The following is a 20,702-nucleotide window of genomic DNA, read 5'->3' on the forward strand; positions in this document are numbered from 1 at the left end:
TTTGTAGCTATTGATATTCAGTAATATACACCTAGCTAAATGACAGTATAAAACAATAATCTGTGAATTCATTGCAATTCTTACGTCTCTCGTCGGCGCCCAGCCCAAACTTATCAAACTCCACTATTCAAAGGTCATCGAGAGTCGTGTTTTGCAGTGAAGTTTCGCCCCAACAGATGCAGCAGAAAGCGATTGCTAATATGCAATCACTCGTCGAATTGCGCCAAGCCCCCATTTGTCAACTCATTATTCATCAATTCCCCGACCGCTCGATTCGACTCGACTCGACACGCTCACGGATAAGGGAAGGCAATTGGCGATGATTGAAGTTGGAGTTCGCGCAGGCAGGCAGGAGCGCACAGTCAGTCAGAGCGCGTAATACTATTCAAGTTCACTAACATTTCTGTCAATCGCGCTGTGGGACTGCTAAACCGGGTCGGCTAATGTCGCACTTGGACCACACCTGATTCCGTTATAATTTAATTGGTTCCACCGTCTTGCGGTAACCAATATTGATGTTCTAATTCGTTTTAATAACCTTTTGTTTTTTTGTGTGTTCCCTCTTTTGATTGCAGGCACGCTCTACCCTCATTCGTCGACTTGACCGAACCTTGGAACGGCGTAACACAACAAGTCTCAACGATGAAAAGCTTCGTCGAGCGCCGGCAGCGACTACCGGCGGCGCCGGGAATCGCACTATCAAAGAGCAACTGCTCATCCTTCTCCTCCACTTCGTCATCGGCTGCTCCCACGCTGCTCACACTGATGCTCCTCTGCACATCGATGTCAGTAGTACAAACAGGTAATTAGAGGCACGCATCTGTCTACACAATCTTCCTCCTGCTTGCTGCACATGACCCGCCGCGGCCTCCTGCACAATAGTGACCGGTCGTAGTCGGGTGGCGCTAGAGCAAGTCGACGATAAGCGAAACACTCCCAGCAGGGTAGCGGTGTCTAACTTGTAGCAAGGCGCGTAATTTTGCATCTTGAGCAAAAATAAACATATTATAATCGTATTATTCATCATCATCTCATTGGCATTTGTGATGAATTCCCCCGAGTTTTAAAAACTGAATCTGTTTTGCATATGCGTAATGACAAGTATGGGAAAAATTTCATCATCGAATTTGAAGACCTGCCATTTACATTTCGTTTATTGGCCAAAAAAATGACTTGTGCAAAATTTCAGCTCAATCGGGCATGATTTAGAGGTACTACAAAGCGTACTACGAAATTTTGATTTTTTGACCCTTAGGGAATGGACAACACTAAAGGAAAATCAAGTTGAAGATGCCTAACAAACATTAACATGATTCACATATGATTTGGTGAATCATTCTAATGTGGTATCATAAACATGATTTTTTAATTCCATTTTTGTCCATTTTCGAGGGTCAAGTCATTTGAATAAATTTAGAACAAAATTACTACAACAACTACCAAAATTCAAAAAAATAGAGTCAATCTGATGAAAATTGAGATAATAATTTTGCACTCCAATTAGGAAATATTTGTTTCGAGAAAACTGCTTTTAATGATTGTAGAGCAAATAGTGCAGTGTAGAGAGGACCTATACGTAACCGGTGAGAAAAGCATGAATAGAGTGTCCTACTGTTTCATACTACATGGGTTGAATAGCCTTTGCCCTGACATAGAGATGGCGTTGCAATTCAAGAATCTTTGGGGTTGCCCGACTGTTCCCTTTATATCGAATAAGAGCCGAGGTAACTCTTGTTTTGCTGTTTATTTGACACAGCTTTTGCAGCCAGCTGGTGGTGTGTATGGGACAATGGCGCAGCTAGCGCTACGATCCTATTACATTACCCATCTCTCCCAAGCGACGACTGGCTTGTTAGTCCAACATCACTTCGGAACAATTGTTGATATGAATGAACCGCGTTATCCTAAAAATGCCTCGTTAGTTGCATTTCACAAGATAATTATTCTAAAGTTATTCTCCAGCACTTTTCCTTACAAAGTCATAGCATATTTTAGTTTAACTTTTTCCGATAACTTTAAGAACGTACAGGGTAAAAGTGAGTAGATTGAGACGAATGGAACTTCTAACAATTTGTATCACTTGAACAGAATTTTAAGGAAAAGTATTGACACCATGATTCCACTTGCCCCTTTTTACCCTATACGTTCTTGAAGTTATCGAAAAAATAAGCTGCAATATGCTATAACTTTCTAAAGAAAAGTCCTGGAAATATATGGTCTTTAGCAAAATTGTGTTATTTTGTATGCCCCAACAATTCCCCGTATAACATTTTCTTGTGAAATGCAGCTAACAAAAGTTAAGTACAAAAACTAGAATTTAGGTAACTATTACTATTACTTGCGCTAGCAAGAGGATCGTAAACATGAGGAACTGGAGCAGCTGTATCGTGCCAGTGATACGCGGAAGTTTCATGAGAAGGTAAACTAATCTCGGATGAGAACCTTCTTACGGATGCCAGCGAGGTGGTCGACAGGTGTAAGGAGTAAGGGGTACTGCGATGGACGCTTGAATGGCGATACAGTAAACAGAAGCGGAACAGGAAGCAGCAGATGACCGAGTACCAGCCCCCGATGTTCATGACGTTCTTGGTGAGAATGAGAAGCTGAAGAACAACAAAGCCGCAGGCAAAGACGGACTGCCGAACGACCTCTTCAAACATGGGAGAGAGGCGCTAGCTAGAGCGCTGCAATGGGTCATTTCCAGGATTTGGGAGTCGTCTGCCCCACCTACAAGAAGGGCGACAAGCTGGAGTGCCGCAACTACCGCGGTATCTCGCTTATCAATGCTACCTACAGAATACTCTCACAGTCGTCTATCACCTTTAACCAGGAGGTTCGTGTGCCAGTACCAAGCGGGCTTTATGGGAGCCTGTGCCACCAAGGACCAGATCTTCTCCATCCGACAGATCTTACAAAAATGTCGCGAGTACAACGTTCCGATCATCACATCTTCATCGACTTTACGGCGGCCTATGATACAGTCGATCGAGAACAGCTATGGCAGATCATGCACGAAAACGGACTTCCAGATAAACTAACCAGATTGATCAAGGCCATTATGGCAAGGCGATGTACCTTCTTGTTTGCTGTTTAACATAGCTCTTGAGGGTGTGAGCCGGAATCGAGACAACAACGCTTCTCGCGGAGGACCTTAACGCTCTTGGAGTTGTCGAACGGAAGGTGCTACGATGAAGTACAGATGGACGATGGAGAATGCGACGGCGCATGAACCATGAGCTGCACCTGGCGAAAATCAATAGGTTGCGGTGGGACGGTCACGTCCTAAGGATGTCGGAACGCTGTGAAATCATTCCTCTTTAGAGGCATGGCATTTTCTAAACATAACAATGAAACTACAAATTTCGCGCAGTCATTGCGATTCGAACACTTTCATCTCCTTTGACTCCTTTGATTTCTTTTACGAATCACGATGAACATTTTCGCTGTCAAGCAAATTTGATAAGGGGTTTCTTTCCCGTCTAGTGTTCATCGTGTCATTTAAAATAAAACTGATGACTGTCCCAATTGACGGAGCGTGTCTCTTGAATATAGTACCGCATCATGCCATTTGATGATAGTTTTCACACCGCAAGACGCAGTTAGAACGGCAATATGGCGTCTAATAAATATTTTACGCAAGTTCTGATCAATATTTCGGAGATTTTTTTGCTGTTTATCACTGGCCCTTCGTAGCCAATTCGGGTTGTGAAACCCACTTTTTGCCCTTTTGGACAACTGTCATAGCCATTTTCGCCAGGTTAAGCTCCGGGCGACTACTTACTGTTCTTGTGGCAAGTGGTTCCACTTGAATGAAGAGGAAGAGTTGGAAACAAACAAATATTTTGAACGACTTGACGCTGAAGTAGAATGTAGAAAATTATTTCAGAGCCTTTAAATTGAAAAAAAAACGCCTTTTTAAAAGTAATATGCTTCGAACCGTAAAATGACATTATTCAAGTAGAGCTGAGGCCAAAAATTCAGTCAAGTTAAATTGCTAAATTCAATTCAAAGAGAGGTTTTAGGTTGAACAAATTTTTGATTGATGTTTCACCTCCTATTAGTCAAAACAGGTGTTTTATAAGGCTCTACATTGTTCAACAGTACAATGGTATCACCAATTCACAATTTTCCGCAGTTTAGTGGACGCATAGCTTATTTTCCAATCGATTCCTGTAAGAAAGAAAAAAATCAGTTGGAAACTGACTGAGTTTTTAAGCACTTGAAAGTGGGTTTTCGTGACGCTCTCGATGTTTTCGGTTTTTCTATTTGTACTCATATATATGTTGCGTGCGACGTAATTTTACGTCAAAATATATAATAGGGGTCTTTACATCGAGCTCGTATACGAATACCCAGCCGTAAAGTATGTATCTTCCATTATTCGTTAATAGAGATGAGTATTTTTATGGCTGAGTGTTTGTTTACAAGCTCGAGATAAATACCCATAATGATAATGGTTCAAGAGCGGTAGCCTGTCAGGACTGACTCTATGTTAAATAAATAAGAATCTAGAATTACAAAACAGTTCTATAGTTCTAGATAATCTAAAGTATTTCCTTCAACATCATCGAGCAATTCCTCAAATTCAGCGTCTTCGAAAGTTTTTGGTCAGTCGTAACATCGAAATTACCGTTTTTTGAAGCGACGGAACCAATCACGGAATTGTTTTTCAGTTAGAGCAGCATTTCCGTATTTTTTTTAACTCTCGATGCGCTCCAGCCACTCTTGAATTTTGATCAATATCAGCAATTCCAATGATAAAAACGAAAACTTTGATTATCTAACTGTCTTACGAGGATAGGAAAAACCATTCATCACAAAGGTCTTAACAATCAATATTTGGAAATTTTCAGTTGCTCACAAGTGTAGTTTATTCTTGTAAATTCAACACTTTTCTCAGCACCGGGGAAGAACAACACTCGAGACTGTAAAAAATATGGCCTTCCCAGCTTGTGATCGAATGTAGAAATCCGAATCACTACTGCCACCCCAGAACGAGAGGGAGAGGTAAAGAGAGAGAGAGAGAGAGAGAACGGGAGATAGAGGGTTAGCCAGCCCAACCTGACTATGTATGCAAATTTTAATGTTAGAGCTGCTGGAATGTGATATGTTATTAGATTGGAATAGTTTATACACATCATTTTTTTCGATTAAGCTTCAAATTAACGGGTGGATGACTGTAATCAACTTCGTTAGTTAACTAACTGACCTGGCTGGCCGGGGATACAATCATCGAATGAGCAACCAGTTCCGGATTCACCCAGACTCGGTACCGATGACCGATGAGTGTTTTGTGGTTATTATAATTGTGCATGATGTGCGGCAGAAAATAATAAAATCTCTGGACGTATCAATTTTCTAGCACCTATTCACAGTTGGGGAAATGCATTTGAAAGATTGTTCATACCACAGTTTTGGTAAAATCATTTGTATCGAAAACAACAATGTTGTGGGCTGGATAATTAATTAGTTACCATACTTCTACTTTTTCTAGCTTGGGAAATTTTCAGGGCCACAAGTGTGACCGCCGTCAGCGAACCGTTATGAGTGCAAATATTTTATTTTGTCTTTATCTTTGACGGTGCGTCAAACCATGAACAAGCGAAGGGAAAACACTTGTGCATTTGTTCGTTGTTGTTTTTCTTGCTATGTCTCACCTGCCGGTGCAATGGTGCATACATTTCTGACCCAGTCAGTCGAAAAGTATCGCTTTGCTAATCGATATATATGGGCTCGGTTCATGAATCTGCATGTTTATGAATCATATCGGCTCAGAGAATCGCGATCGAAGAGCACTCCAAACGCATTATCGTTGCTTTCAAACAAAGCCGGGAGAAAACAGTTCTGTCTTCAGCTCTGGTTTAAAGAGAAGGTTCGCATCTTTTCTGCTACAAACAAGCGGCTTTAATGTTAAACTATTTGTCATTGCATTCGCAAACATTTGCATACATTTTCTTGGTTTTTTTACAACTCATCCATACGAACAGAGTGACCTTGAATTATCGAGTTCTGGGTTAAGCTCACAGATGCCGCCTTATTCACCGAGTAAACAATAGGATTTCTCCTACACTACAATTTCTAATCGATAGAGCAAGCATCAAAAATAACCATAATAAGATTCTAATCAAAACATTGTGAACAAAATTCTGTAAAGGTCGGTCAAAAATAGACTCATGCATAGTCAATTCAATGTTGACCGGCCGTTCTAGTGGCTAAAGCCCATGCACAAAAGAAAGTCCGTAATCTGTGGTTCACATCAATCGCGTGTCGCATGTAAGAAGTCGCAGCTCAGGCCCGATTATTCTGCAGTTCAAGGTTATGTACCGGATACGGAGTAGCGCCGAATAATGTGCCTCGTGGTTTTAGATTGGTAAACTGCCAAGTGTCGCATCATCGCCGGTTACTGTCTGCCGCCTGACTGATGATGGATCGTCGTTCCGTTCCTAAGCCTGCAATTTGTGGTTAGTGGAGCAAAGTGCGCGGTGTTCGCTGTCAGTGCTGTGTACTGTAACGCATTGAGATGCCTTAGTGTACGTGACACGTGCCACTGGCGTTAAATTGAATAAGTGAGCGGCGTGAAATTCCGTTTGATCATGTTTACCAGTCGTAAACAAAATAATCAGTCGTTTATTTACGTATAGTCTGGAATTGAAATTCTTTATGCTAGTGATACAGAAATCTCGGACTGTTAGTCTATGCAGGGTTATTCCAACCATGATAAAGAACTAATAATTTTAACCTCTCAGTTTCCCACGAGGTTGAATTTTAATTTGCTCCAGTCTAGACCGGTTAATGGTAAAATTGATTTCCGCCTTTAATTTAACACCCAATCTGTTAATTGTTTAACGTAATTTGCAGCTTCTCGTGATGATGAAGCTTATTGTGCAGGAATCATTCATCCACTAGAATTTGGTTTAAATCTTAACACTGGATAATTTTTTTTCATCAAATAATGTCGTTGGGAAACTACGGGATAAGTTTGATTTCTAATAAAAATCAGCAGTATTAAAAATTTATAAAAATTGTTCATGTCTTACTGCGAATCATGGTTCATGACGAATATCCATGTAGATATTACAACTTTACGATTGGAACAGAAGCAAATATGTATTCCAGCTGGCTTTGCACCTACAATTTGTGCTGTCCATCCAACCTCATCTTTAGTCGGTCAGCTTTTCTACACGCGATAATATTCACATCCGCATCTTCGTGCTTGCCTTCACATGTTGCCAAATATGCCATGACTTTGCAGGTTGTTTCCGAAACGCAGACGGCCACTTCGGCACCAGTCTCAGCTCTAGCCAAGTTTGTTTTCGGCGGTAGCCTCCTAACCTTGCTAATAACGTTCGGTTAGAATAGCGTAGAACATTTCGGTTGTTGTTTTTAAAACCCGCAAGCGTACGAAGCGTTTGTCATTCAAGCGGCGATGCAGTGCATAGAATCGCAGTCTGTGACGGATTTAACCTCAATTACTAGGACACACGTCCGTTTTTGGTTTTGGACAATTAACATACATGACCGTTCACTAATTGAGGCACTGCGAAGGTGGGTTTCAATTGGTGACATATGTTTCGTTTAGTATTAGGAAATAATCAAATAGTTTATTCCGTAGAGATAAGATTTTAGCTAGCACATTGTAAGAAATAATCTTATCATTCATAGATCAAATTGTGTATGTTCTATCGTTTGATCGCAAAAACCAAATCAACAACTTTGGCGCATACGTTAGTATGCGAGATTATGGCAGTGTAATAGCGTGTGTTTCTTGTAATATGTTAGGAATTACACTCGATTGGAACTGATCATTTTGATGGTCCGAAGGGGTAAATTTCAGTAAGAATTCTCTTTCAAGTCTCTCTAATGATAAGGTTACAATATCTTGAATCTACATGTTTATGTGAGTAAGTTTAATCCAACACTAATTAAACATTTCTCTGCAAGTAATGTAGTCGACTCTAGATCCGAAACGGTAAATGGGATTGGTTTATGATTTTTACCGGTTCCGGAGATACTCATTAGAGTGAATTAAACTTGATAGTACAAAGCCATTACCAATTTTTTTTTGTTATATGTGGGGCCTCAAATGATCTTAGATTCATCGGAAGTCGATTGTTTTTTTTTTAGCTTGGCGCTTTGCATTTCAAATTTGTATGAAGGTTTCTATGGGAAAACCTTGAGTATCATCTTAAGAAGCTAGGCAGACTTGATGATTATAAATGTCGCCGTTGTGGCATCGAAAGCGAAACACCGGAACATCTTCTCGCGAATGGCGAGTATTGATGCAACACAGATGGCGTATCTTCGGTAAGGGACACGTAGAACCTGCCGATATTTGGAGGGAAAATCCCGGTGAGGTAATAAACTTCATACAGAGTGCGTTGCCTAACTGGGATTAAGGTGCAATGTAGCAAGGATATCAACTCGCCAAATAGTGATGTACGGCCACTTAGAGTAAGTTGGGGCATACTACAATAGATCAAATAATGATCGCAGTGGTTCAGTCTAGAGGTGAGCATTTCGAACTGATCTAAAGAGATGCTTTTTCAAAATAAGTAAGTGATCTGCCGCTCTTTTTTTTACTTCAAGCAAAAAGCTGATGCTAATTTTGTTGATCAGACACCGCAAGCGAGAGCCATATGAAAGCTTTGCGCCCCTTCTACTGAGCGCAAAGCCGTAGTAGAACTGTCAGCAACCAGCTGCCGCCGGCTGTCTGCTCTGCTATACATAATCCATTTACCAGCCGCGAGAGCAAGAAAAGCATTATCTTCCCACAGTCCACACACAAGTACACGCGTTGGCTAACGCCAAGTACGCACACTTATGGCTGGAAATCATTTTTTTTGCGAATACTACCAGCAGGCTAGTTATTCTTCCGCTAAGTTTAGGATTATTTGGGGTCCCAAAAGAAACCAAAAAACTTGGTTCTAGACAACAGATCTTTTTGCCCTACCCTAATCCCCACATACAGGCTTTTTTCAGAAACCGGAAGTAACCATCTTGAACTTCAAAATGGTGTCTAAAGTTGATTTCCGGTTTCTTGACATTATCCTTGTTCCGGAAATTTCCATATTGGGTGGAGTTTGGCCATTTTTGCTCTCCAAAAACCGGAAGTTACCACCTTGGATAATAATATAGCGTGTGAAGTCGATTGTGGGCAGGCTTGTAAATCGTAGAACAACTTTGCACTGCGATAATCATCCTCTTTTGCTTTTGACGGTGGCAAGGCTCGCTGGCTAAATACATTCTTGAATAAACATGTCAAAATACTCGACTCGCAACCAAGACGTTTTTTCCTCATGTATATTGACATTTGTTATAGAAATGAGAATTACTTACGTGATGAGCGGAGATTTTGGATATTATTCATATCATTGATCTTGTAAAAATACTTCTCAACATAAATAGAGTAAACAGAAATAGGCCAAAATAACATCGCGAATGACAGTGTGCATCTTTTCGATACGCGAGTGTCAATTGATTAACTGTCATTTGCGTGAGAGGCGACGGTTGTTCGGCATTCACGAGCAAATGCCTACTGCGACACACACACTAAGGAAACGAAATCAAATGGAAGTGTTGATCGTTTACAAGCCGGATTTTGGGTCTCTGTGCATCATCTTGATTACGGAAATACCTCTAAGTTTTGGGCTGGTTAGCAAACTGTTAGCGACGCTAAAATTTTGGCGTTTCGCTAGTTTTGTAGAAAAGCAAAAAAAAACCTCTTCAAAAAACTATGAGTCACTGATGGCGTCCATAAATTGCCTCGAATAATAAGCATACTTTACTGCGAAAGTTACTTATGGAACGTATGTTTCATTCAAACAACGTTAAATTGTGTTTATTGTCTAGAATTCCTCACTTGTGTCGTACTGCAAGTCAGTCTTTTTACCCTAGAATGGGATTCCAGTTATCGTACAAGCCACAAGAGTATTCTGAAAAACATGCACAAGGTGATATAGATTAAATTTTTTAATCTATAGAGTCTACGTGCAAAAAAAAATCTATGCTCTTGCAGGTGCCCTTCCGGCAGTTAACCGGAAACTTCGCCATGGCGGACGAAAACATGAGTGTAGGCATGATATAAGTCCTTTTTTCGTTTTATTCATCAATTCATCCTAAGTTTTCGTGACAAAATTGTTGGAATAGATCTTACGCTTCAGGTTTGGCCGGAAATTCTCGATAAAGCTAGGGGACGTTGAGCGAGTTCGCCGACTTGAGTACCACATAGATATTCAGCCGCTCCATCTCCAACGATCGCTTTGAGTAGTGGGTCGACGCCAGAATTGCGCGTTCTCGCCCTTATGGTATTTGTTGATGAACGACGCAACTTCCGATTGCCACTACGTACTATAAATTTCCCCGTTCATGGTTAGTCCGGATCGAACGAAGGGCGGCTTTGGATGATTCGTAGATTTTCAGCCACAGCTTTTTGGAGAAACGTGTATGAAATGAACTTCACCTCGGAGCTCTCTTCCTTCATTGGGGTAGTAAAATACAATGTGCCCTGCCAGTCGTTGCCATCCAGGGTGAGATAGGTCTCGTCGTCCATCGTTCATCTTGTTCAGCCGCTGCTGCTGCGTCATTGCCAGCAGCTCCGAGACCAGTGGACGGGACTGTCGCTTCCTGACATGTATGTCCATGTTCGTCAGGTATTTTTTCACTGTTTGGCTGGTTGCACTGACCTCCCGGCCAAGCGCACGCAGCGATGTAGTCACTTCTCCCTCGGTCTTCCTCTTCAATATCCTTTGAGGTTTCTTTTTGCTGAGGGTCGTCGGCCAGCTGGAACCGTGCTTTCTTTCGATGATTGTTGTCCAATAGTGCCAGGATGTTGTAAATGCCGTAACGGGCGTATTTGGCGTCCACAAAGTGCCGCACGATGTTCATTTTCGACGCGGCGGGGTACCGTTCTTTAAACGCGCCCACTTCTGAACGGAGTAGCTTCTCTGTTTTCGCCATCACGGTTAGAGTTCCTCTGATAAAACTGTCATTTTTTTTCTGCTGACTCATCGGTTACTATGATGGATGCTGCATGGATAGTCCGGCACTTTGTCGGCGATTTTAATTAATTGTAGTGCAAACGTTATTTAAGTTTCCATTAAAACTTTTCTTAAAGTATTTATTTTACATACATGCAGAATCACTTTTGTTGCTCCTTATTTCCACAAAATCCTCATGTGTTTTTTTATGAATTTTGAACCTCTTATTGTAACAGCACTTAAAACTAATTATTTTCGTTTGTTTTTATGAGCAATAAACATAGCTATATGACAATCTTCGTATTAATAAGTTACCGATTAGAGATAGTTCCGCTAATAGGGTTAAGCGTTTAGTGATTCTCGAGCTAATTTTGACAATTAGCGGATTAGCGATCAGCGTCGCTAAGTTTTCATTTTAGGCTGTTTTTCAGAAGCTGGAACTAGCCATTTGGAATTCAAAATGACTTCTGGAGTCGATTTCCGGCTTCTGGAAATCATCCATGGCCTTGTTTTCAGCTCTGATAAGTTGAAATTTGCATTCAAAAGTGCGATATTGGGGCTTATTACGGGAGTCACTCCACGGTGAGATGTTAACCGTAATAGGCACGTTGAAAGTGATTCCTATTTGATTTGCACGTGTCTTTTTCCACCGTGAGATTTTTTCACTTCGTTCTACCGTGAGGTGACATCCGTGATAAGCCCCATTATTGTTGCGTTGAAAACAAGGCTCTACAATTTCCAATAATACAATGGTGACCATCTAAAAATCACAATTGTCCACTTTTGGTGGACGCTTAGCAAATTTTCTAATCAATTACTGCAAGAATGAAGGGAATCCGTTGAAAACTGACTGAATTATTAGCATTTGAAACTGGACAACTTTCGTGACCCTCTCAATGTTTTTGGTATTTAATTTTGCGCCTTCTTTCAAATATGTTGTGTAAAACGTAATTCTATGTTTAAAACCAAAAATTATCACGATTTACATATCAACTTCATAAAATTCCACCAAATCTTCGAAAAAAAATTTTAAGTTCACCTTGTCCTAAAACAAACATTCTTTTTCAATTTTTTTACGCTTATAGTTAGGAGTTTTTGAAAGATTCCTGTTCTCAGGAAATGACTTTTTCGTAGAATGGGGAACATCGACTCGAACAAAACAAAAAAAAAAATATGTAAAAAAATGGTGTTAATCTGATATGAAAATTGAGAGAGTAATCCTGAACGTTGATAGGGAAGATGTTGTTTCGAGAACCGCATTGAAAGATTTTTAAGTCTAGTGGAAGTGGAAAAAGAACTTAAAAGAAACCAACAATCAAGGACGTCTGCTTGGAAGAGATGTTGGTGTGACCTTTACTGTTGCAGACCATGTTAACCTCTGCTTCTTCACAAAATGTCACAGGAGGGAGATTTTTGTCAGTGGGAAAGGTACGTTCGCTCAGGAGTCATCTTGATAAGTGATGCGATCATATAGTTTATATCTGTCTCTATTAATCTATTTCCGGTTTATTCTCTGTTAAGCCCGCATTTCTAGATGCACATTTAGCTTGATCATATTCAGTATCGGTTTAGACCAGCACACTGTACGAATGCTTTTGGAGCCACGCGCAAGGTTGAGCGATCTATTTTGATGGAGCACAAAATTATTTAAACTTCTGATTTGCGACCGATTTAAACTAACAACAATAACTAGGAAGGGCCATGCACAGGTTTGAGGTCTGTGTGCTACATCGCAGTGAAATGCAAGATGTTATACTACACGATGTGGACCCAGTTTGAACCAGCATACTATAGAGAAAGGCCGCTGGGGTCACGCACAAATGTGTGTGGTTTACTTGAAAGAAAAACGAAAGTTATTATATTTTAACCCAACAAACAAAGTTGCAAGTATGGGTTGTCTAGTAAATATAAAATGAGTATTTAATTGTACGGTTCGAAACCGGTTAAGACCAACAGTAAAGATTATGTTGGGGCCAGGTACACGTGTGCGTGGTTTCTATTCAAGGCCGGATTAAGGGTTGTGGGGGCCCGGGGGGCAAGCAATATGCCGAGGCCCTTTTCAGTAGTCAAAATTTCAAATAGGGAACATGTCATACAAAAATAAAAGTTAAAGAAAGGTTATAGATAGATTGTGTTAGTTGTGTCTTAATTCTAGTTTTTTCATATTGTCACGAATTTTTTTGTTGGAAGTCAACTTTTGTGGGGGCCCCAAAGTGTGGTACAAGTTTCTATATATTTGCATAGCTGGAAGTAAAAAATACTTGCTAGAAGAATTTTCAAATAAGAGATTTAAAAGGCATGGTGTTCATTCTGGTGCAATTTTGATAAACATTTTTTCTACTTTGCTTGTTAATCCGTAGCTAGATAGCGCTTCAAGCGCTATTCGGAGTTTTTGACACGTAATCTGAAATAGATATTTTTTCGATAATTTTTTAAATCTTCAAGTGTGACTTCGAAACAAACAAACGAACAAAGGACCTCGAATAAAAAATGCTGCTAATCTTGCTTAGAACGATCCGCTGACTATTTTACTATTCCGGGTAGCAAAGGATTTCACTTTTCCTATCAAAAGCCCTAGAAGTATCATCTAAAACAAAATATCGATTTTTTTAAAACGTTTATAATAATATGACGTCCAAAGAAAAATATTTTATTGCAAGTAGAAAGAGATTCGCACATCTGAAGCATTTTTACCACAGATATTTTATCTTCATTTATAATTAACTATTGTTGCATGTATAATTTTTTTGCAAAAACTGTAGTTAGTCTCATCATAGCTCTATTTACATAAATCTAAAATAATAGAAAAATGAAATGAACTATACTAGAAATAAACATTAGATTTGTAATACGGTGTTTTCGCTAGACTTACTAGGTTATGACAATCTCATAATCGGGGTTTTGCTTTTAATTGAGTGATTTAAAAAAATGCGCTGACATTTTTGAGATTATATTGGTGGTGAACAAAGAAACTGTGTTAAGATTCTCATTACGCTACTTCTCTTGCCATACCTGGAGCTTTTACCTATCTACAGTTTAATACTGGCCGACCAGGTCGCGTTTCACGACGCACTAAAAAACTTTGCGTGACAGCAGCAAAAGCACGCATCGGATCTGATGCGGTGTTATGAATGCCTCGATTGGGCGCGCTAATGCTCACCAATGTTCGCACATTTTCCTAGATTCTACAAACAAAACATCGACTGACGAGATAATTGATTAAATGAGGTCCCATTGCGGTGCGCTGGGTAGGGCAATTTAAAACAAAATACATATATTTATTTCCCACATTGACCGTGTTTACCCCCTGTCTATGCTGTGTTGTCACGCGGCTGAGCACTTGTTGTTTAATATTGCAGATTGAAAGCCCTCGGGAGGGAATAATTTTGTGTTTAGAAACTAGCAGAAATTAATAGGAAAAAAAACTGACACTTCAGTTAACAATACGGCGTGAATTTTAAATTTCCCAGCTAAATTTGAACGGTATGGTTTTCAGTTTCTATTTCTCTTAATCTCGCGAAGAACAAATCATGTTCATGAATCATGTTCGATGTTCAAGGAATAGCGCCACTTTCACTTTCTGTGTTTGCTCGAAATGGCCGACAGCTTTACGATGGGGTAATGTTAATGCTGATGGAGCATTAATGGTTGGCCATTTTTCATCTGTTTTTTTTTTTTTTTTTTTTTACAAACCGATGCAGTTATTCAAACACAACGAGAGCACACAAGCGAAAAGCTCACGCGCACGCGAGTGCACTTGTAAGCCAAGGAGAGAAGCATTATACTGAGACTGAATGCTTTCACTTGTGCTGTTTGTTCTATTTGTGGGTGCTTTTGCTTTCATTCATATTTTTTTCTCTACTTTTTCCTTTACAGGACCGGTGATCAGACCCCGCCGGATGATGCGGGAGATCTACAGCGAGATTCCGGACACGAGTGTACAGAATGTAACTACCAATTTTATCGGTACGTGCTCGCGTGTGATTTTATTACTTCGTAACAATTAATTTTATAACTTTGTTCCTCTACTAGATACGTGTTTGTACGATGGTACGCAGGTTTCTCGGGTGAGCATCGTGTGCGACAAGAAACCAGGATGCCGAGCGATCCAAAAGACTGGGGAGTGCTGTCCAGACTATCAGTGTGGTAAGCCTGCAGGCTGCGGAGACATTATTAAAAGGTAATTGTTCTTTCTTCTTGTAGAGTGTCAAAGGAATGGGAAAACCTACACAAACGGTGAAAAAGTTTTCGATCCTGAGACGCCATGCCGTGCCTGTTACTGTCAAGGTGAGTTTTTACAATTTTGCGATGATCGATGCTGATTGTCCAAGATAAATCTTGGTTCTCAAGGCATTTATAATTCAATAAGAACCTATTTTCTTATAAAATAACAAAAATCCTTAGTTGACCGGACGACTGCTAGATAAACAGTTGAAGGCAGAAATACACACACTGCGTTACAACGCCTTCCTGACGAAAATTGTCAGTACCTTCTTGAACCCTTCCAATGTGCCTTCTAGCATCTCCCACCCTCCACTTGACTGCGCGGAAAGCGCAATCGCGCCGTCTTGAGCTCCGCCATGTGCACATCTTCTTGTCGTCATGGCTTCCAATTTATGTTTGTTCATGTTTGTTGGAGGAAAAAATAAAACAACATACTGCTTGATCAAAACTCGAATCACCAGTAGGCGGAAAATTATACAACAGAAATGAATAGCATGATGCGTCTACACGGAAGGCTATTTAGTGCGCCGTACTGCCGTTCTAATCATAGTAGTCCCAGGTTCTACACAAACCTTATGCACGCTGAGACAACTATGCTTGGAATGACAGAGTAGAAGGCGGCAGTCGACCACCTACTTTGTCAGCAGGCGAAGCCAAAAGGTTCTGGTTAGAAGGCGTCCTCGCGGATGGCGCGATCACGCCTTTTAACTTATATGAAAAAGATGTCATTACGCCGTGTGAGTATTTGGGCCTTAAATTCAAACAAAAATTGGCAACTGTCCATGTTATTAGCAGTGTTTACTTCGATCCGATCGATCAGCTTCTAGGAGGAAGGAAGTGTCCTAATCGAATTTCGTATTATGATTTATATTTCTAAATTCAAATAAGGGTAGCTAATTGATGTATCGATGTCTTATATTGCAGGAGGCGAAATCAGCTGCAGCCAGGTAACATGCTACAAGCGACACGATTGTGAGCCCAAATTCATCACGGGTCGCTGCTGCCCCGAGTATGACAACTGTCCTCCTCTAGGTAACAATTTCAGTTAATTATCTAAACTTTTACCACGACACTGTACCATCTTCTTTTATTTTTTTTTTTAGAAAGCTCCAAAATCACGGAAGCCAGCTCTGCGAAGGAAGAATTCATTGAAGTCAAAGAAACCGAAATCGACGCGGAAGGCCTGCTGGAACGGAATCATCCAAATGGCGCAACGTCAACGACCAGTGCGGCCACCACGTCGTCTTCCGGTGCTGGTAATGAAAGCACAACACTCAAATTACCAATGCCACCGGCAAACAATAATCCGCTGGGTATCAAAATCAAGGAAATCACTAAACCGGAAGAAATTCGCTTGACGGACAATCGACCGAAAATGTCTACAACCACGACGGTGGTGGCTCCGATCGGTAACGACGACGCCGGTCGCCCAACGACAGCTTCGTCCGTTTCCTACGGTGAGGAAGCAAATAATCTGGAACACATGGATATGAACGTAACCGACGATGGAGACGAAGGGGCGAAGAACGCTCGGCACACGGACGAGGACATGGTGATGAATGGTACTGCCGAGGTAACCGAATCAGGTGAAAGTTCAACAGCTGGCGTATCAGATCTTCCGGATAATGTTGAAGGTTCGTCAGATGCTAGCAGTCCGAAAACCACTGCGACAACGTCTTCCACTACAGTAACCGAAAGTGTACCGGAATCATCAACTAAGAAGGAAAATCCCCTGCCAGCGGTGGTGCAAATTGGCGATAAATTAGTCATTGTGGATCACAATCAACCAAAGCCAATCACGGTTATTCAGGTAGAGGAAGTCGAAGGACTACAACGTGGAGAGGATGATATTTCTTACGATCAAGAGATGTTTACCGACCGATCTCCGGACAATCGGGAAAGCTCAAAGCACATGAAACTAAAGAACTCAGAGGAGGAAATGCTGTCTACGCAGGCAGACTCCAGCGTTGCTTATGAGACCATTTATCATGGCGGCTCGACAGAAAATCTAGGCTCGGGAGAAGTCTTCGAAACGCAGCACTTTACGGAAGGACCACCTGAGAGTGCGGAGCGAAATGATACGCAAATGGATCAGCTGTCCGCCAGTAGTGAAGAGTTCATACAGGTGGGATCGTCTTCCGAAAAATCTGCCGCTTTGGAGGAAGAACACACGACAGTCAATTCACTGGCCACAGCAAGTGGTGAGGAAGGTAGCACTACACTAGCAGACCTGCACATATCCGCAGCAAGCTCTGAGGCTTCCGGAGACGAAATTTATGAGACGCAGTTTTACACCGAAGGACCAGGAATTTCCTCGGAAGTAATGGATACGGCAGCAAGCATGATCGTAGATAGCCTTGAACCAACTAAACCATCGAAAGATCTGCCAGCCGACGATATGACAACTCACAGCAAACTGTACATTGAAGAAGATGAACACGATGTCATCCAACCCGGCTTCCAACCGATTCCCGAAGATTTTAGTCTTCCACTGAGAGATCAATCCGTTATGATGGACACCACAGACGAGGTGGATCAGCAAGGTTCTCTCAGTAAAAGTGAACGCAAAGAGGATGGAGAAGCATCGAAAATTCTATCAGAGGTACTGGATTATCGCAAGAACTCGACTATTTCTACCACAGAAGGATCCGTCGAACTTGAGTCGGAAGTAACCAATTCTCCGTCTTGGTTGAAGGAAGAGGCAAAACAGCAGCTGAGGGCCCCTGGTGAACCGCACTTGGTACCGGAGTGGGAGCGAAACAACGCATCCACCAGTGACGCTCAGTTTGTTGATGAATCCAGTGGAGGGGGAGAGTTGCATGTGCTGAAAATGAACTCAGAAGAATACGTTGATACTCCGGAAGGTAGTGGGCTGAGCTCGACAAAAAAAGATGTGGAAGCAACGACTTCAGCTCCCACCAAACTGCAGCAGCACGAAATCGATTCCTCGGAAGGAGGCGCTTCCGAATCGGACAGCATCAAGCACAACCCGAAGAATGATGTAGAGAGCCTCAAGTACGACGAAAGTGACGATAGTACGGTGGAAGATGCCCTACCAAAACAGGCCAAGTCATCCGTTTGAGCACAGCGGCTCAATCGGTACAGGATGATAGATTAATTCAATCAGTTAAGATATTTGAGCGGAAGTTAATAGGCAGTAGCTAAACGAATTTACTGGATGAGTAATTAGTAAAAAAAAGTGTAAGAAGTCTCGCTGCCTAAAGTTGTTGCGAGGGGTTCGAGTAGATGGTGCCAGTTGAATGAAGTAACGATTTTTTTCTCTTCTTGATTAGGAGGTAAGAACTATTTATTATTCCTCTTGTCTGGTGGTGTGAAGATAGAAAGACGCATCTTCATGTTCAGAGTGGGACAAATTTCTAAAACAAAAGGAAAAACAAACACCCTAGATGGCTAACTTTAGTGCCATTATTGCAAACGTCCTTCTAGCGGTCCAGGACGAAAGTAGAATGAGGTTCGTAGACAGTCCCAGAGAGAAGTGCAATCAAAGCTTTTCATTTTTTCGATATTGTCCAAAATGGCAAACTGAATTGAAACTTTGAAAAGTGAAACCTTCTCTCTTGCACCTGTTTGTTAGGATGAATAGAATACTAGTAGCTAGTCAATATGGACTCTAGTTATGACCGGCGCTGAGAGACATGGTTGTACGGAAGAGCAAACATCTGCAATATCAGCACAAATTTATGTACAAACTCTATCACAACTTGTGCGCACAACAAAAACCAAGTCTACCAAACTCCAAAATTCTTCTTTTTCGTCAAATTAATGTCGACAGGAATGGGATAGAAGGAACCAAGATCATTTAGTTGACTAGAGTATCGAATTGAAAAAGATGTGCTGAAGTGAAGTCCCAACCAGCAGCAGAGTCACTGCTAGCCTGAATCTAAAGCGAATTGAATCGTAGATTAAGTTTAAGACTGTTATAGGAAATAGTTGAAGGTGAAAATCGCTATTTATTGACTATTTATAACTCCGCCTGCTGCCGACGATGGGCGGATCCGGGTAGCAGCGATCGAGCGACTTCGCGTCTGCCTCGTGTGTTCATTTCGGAAACTAACTAGAAGCGGCGGTTCTGTTTCGCATTTCCGCTTACAGACGGAAGCATCCTGCGGCCAGCCAGTGGGAGTTCTTTCGCATTTGTATCGCTAGTACTAAGCAGTGATTATTATAATCATTACCCCCTCCCCTCTCCCCTCCTAGTGATAAGTGATGCCCTCTAGTTCGTAGCGCTGTTAGGATGAAATTAACTGAAGAAAGAGTCATACTTGTAATTGAATTTAGTGTTAGTAGTCATTCATCTTATTTTTTTAAATAGAATAAAGTTAAAAATCTATTGGATATATACAATATCATTCCGTGTTTTGCATACATCGTGCAGAAAGGAAGTAATCGGATAAATTTGAGGAATAAATTCAAAGTGAAACAGTGATTTTCGTTGTATTTTTCTTATCCTAGGAGTTGAAAGAATGAACTGATAAAAGCTAGAATAGAATATCAGTCCGAAACTATCAGCGGCCTTCGTGAAAAGCGTCGCGTATCTTATTGATCAACTGATCAGATAACGACCTGGATGCATAACGAAAGGCGAATATAACTGAACTCGAATAGTAGCAACAGCGGCGTTAACCGCAAGATCGCGAATCGATTCAAAGCGATGTTTTTTCGATTCGTTTGGATACACGCTACACGACAAACAAAGCAAGCTACTCTAGATAGTAAACATAAAATTTATCGTTGTGGAAATTAAATTTTTTGTGGCAATTTATAAGATTAATAGTAAAAATAGTGGAGTATCTAATGGAAATTGTTACTAGAAAACAAAGGCCTAACAGAGAACCATTATTGACACACCGTCGACGCAAAGACAAGGCGTACTAAGTACATGGAGTTGTTTTTTTCGAAGGTCTGTTTTTTGTGCTTGAACAACCTTGTTCTATCTTGAGGATACTGTCGAATCTATCTTACAAAATTTTCGCTATAATTTTATGCTGGTACTTGCAGCTTGAAAAGGGATATTTTTCAAATGGTGAATTATTTAAATCATAAAACTGGTGATGCCGACCTTTCTTAAGGCACATCCTCTTGGAGTCATTTCAAATTTATTTCATCAGATTTAGGTACTTTCGTACGAATCTTATTTTTATTTTAAAGGAAACATGTTTCTTCAACTCAACAAAGAATTTCTCGAAAATCTAGCGGGATCAGCCTCAAGAACATTTTTTTTTTGCATTTTCCAACTTTTACGAGTCGAGAAAACTATCTTGAAACTAATTTTGAATCTTTCTCTTGTTCTGGGTTGAAAAGCGATTTGAAGCTTGAAACACAAAAGAAAAGAAGAGATACTTTTAACCCCCCATATGATGCAGTGATGCAAACACTGAGTGATCAGTAGTGAGCTCTAAACTTTCGTTTCGCCATTGCCATTTATCTTGAAATCCTAGAACACACGAATTGAACAAATAGGTCTAAACATCTACAGCTCTA

At 40.9% G+C, this 20,702-nt stretch overlaps 1 protein-coding gene across 1 annotated transcript; it reads left to right on the plus strand.

Annotated features, from left to right (window-relative positions):
• The first annotated feature begins 576 nt into the window (after positions 1-576).
• Positions 577-19,647, plus strand: LOC129729396 (uncharacterized). Its single transcript, XM_055687945.1, has 6 exons — positions 577-802; positions 14,853-14,942; positions 15,009-15,122; positions 15,180-15,263; positions 16,125-16,232; positions 16,304-19,647. The coding sequence occupies exons 1-6, from the start codon at positions 643-645 to the stop codon at positions 18,280-18,282; spliced, it is 2,535 nt and encodes an 844-aa protein (XP_055543920.1). The 5' UTR covers positions 577-642; the 3' UTR covers positions 18,283-19,647.
• Positions 19,648-20,702: the final 1,055 nt, after the last annotated feature.

Source organism: Wyeomyia smithii, chromosome 3 (assembly GCF_029784165.1).
Source record: "Wyeomyia smithii strain HCP4-BCI-WySm-NY-G18 chromosome 3, ASM2978416v1, whole genome shotgun sequence".
Classification (NCBI taxonomy): Eukaryota; Metazoa; Arthropoda; class Insecta; order Diptera; family Culicidae; genus Wyeomyia; species Wyeomyia smithii.

Coding starts and splice junctions, on each gene's coding strand:
- LOC129729396 (XM_055687945.1), top strand. CDS start 643: ATGAAAAGCTTCGTCGAGCGCCGGCAGCGACTACCGGCGGCGCCGGGA. Junction 803..14,852: donor GATGTCAGTAGTACAAACAG/GTAATTAGAGGC, acceptor TTTCCTTTACAG/GACCGGTGATCAGACCCCGC. Junction 15,123..15,179: donor CTGTCCAGACTATCAGTGTG/GTAAGCCTGCAG, acceptor TTCTTCTTGTAG/AGTGTCAAAGGAATGGGAAA.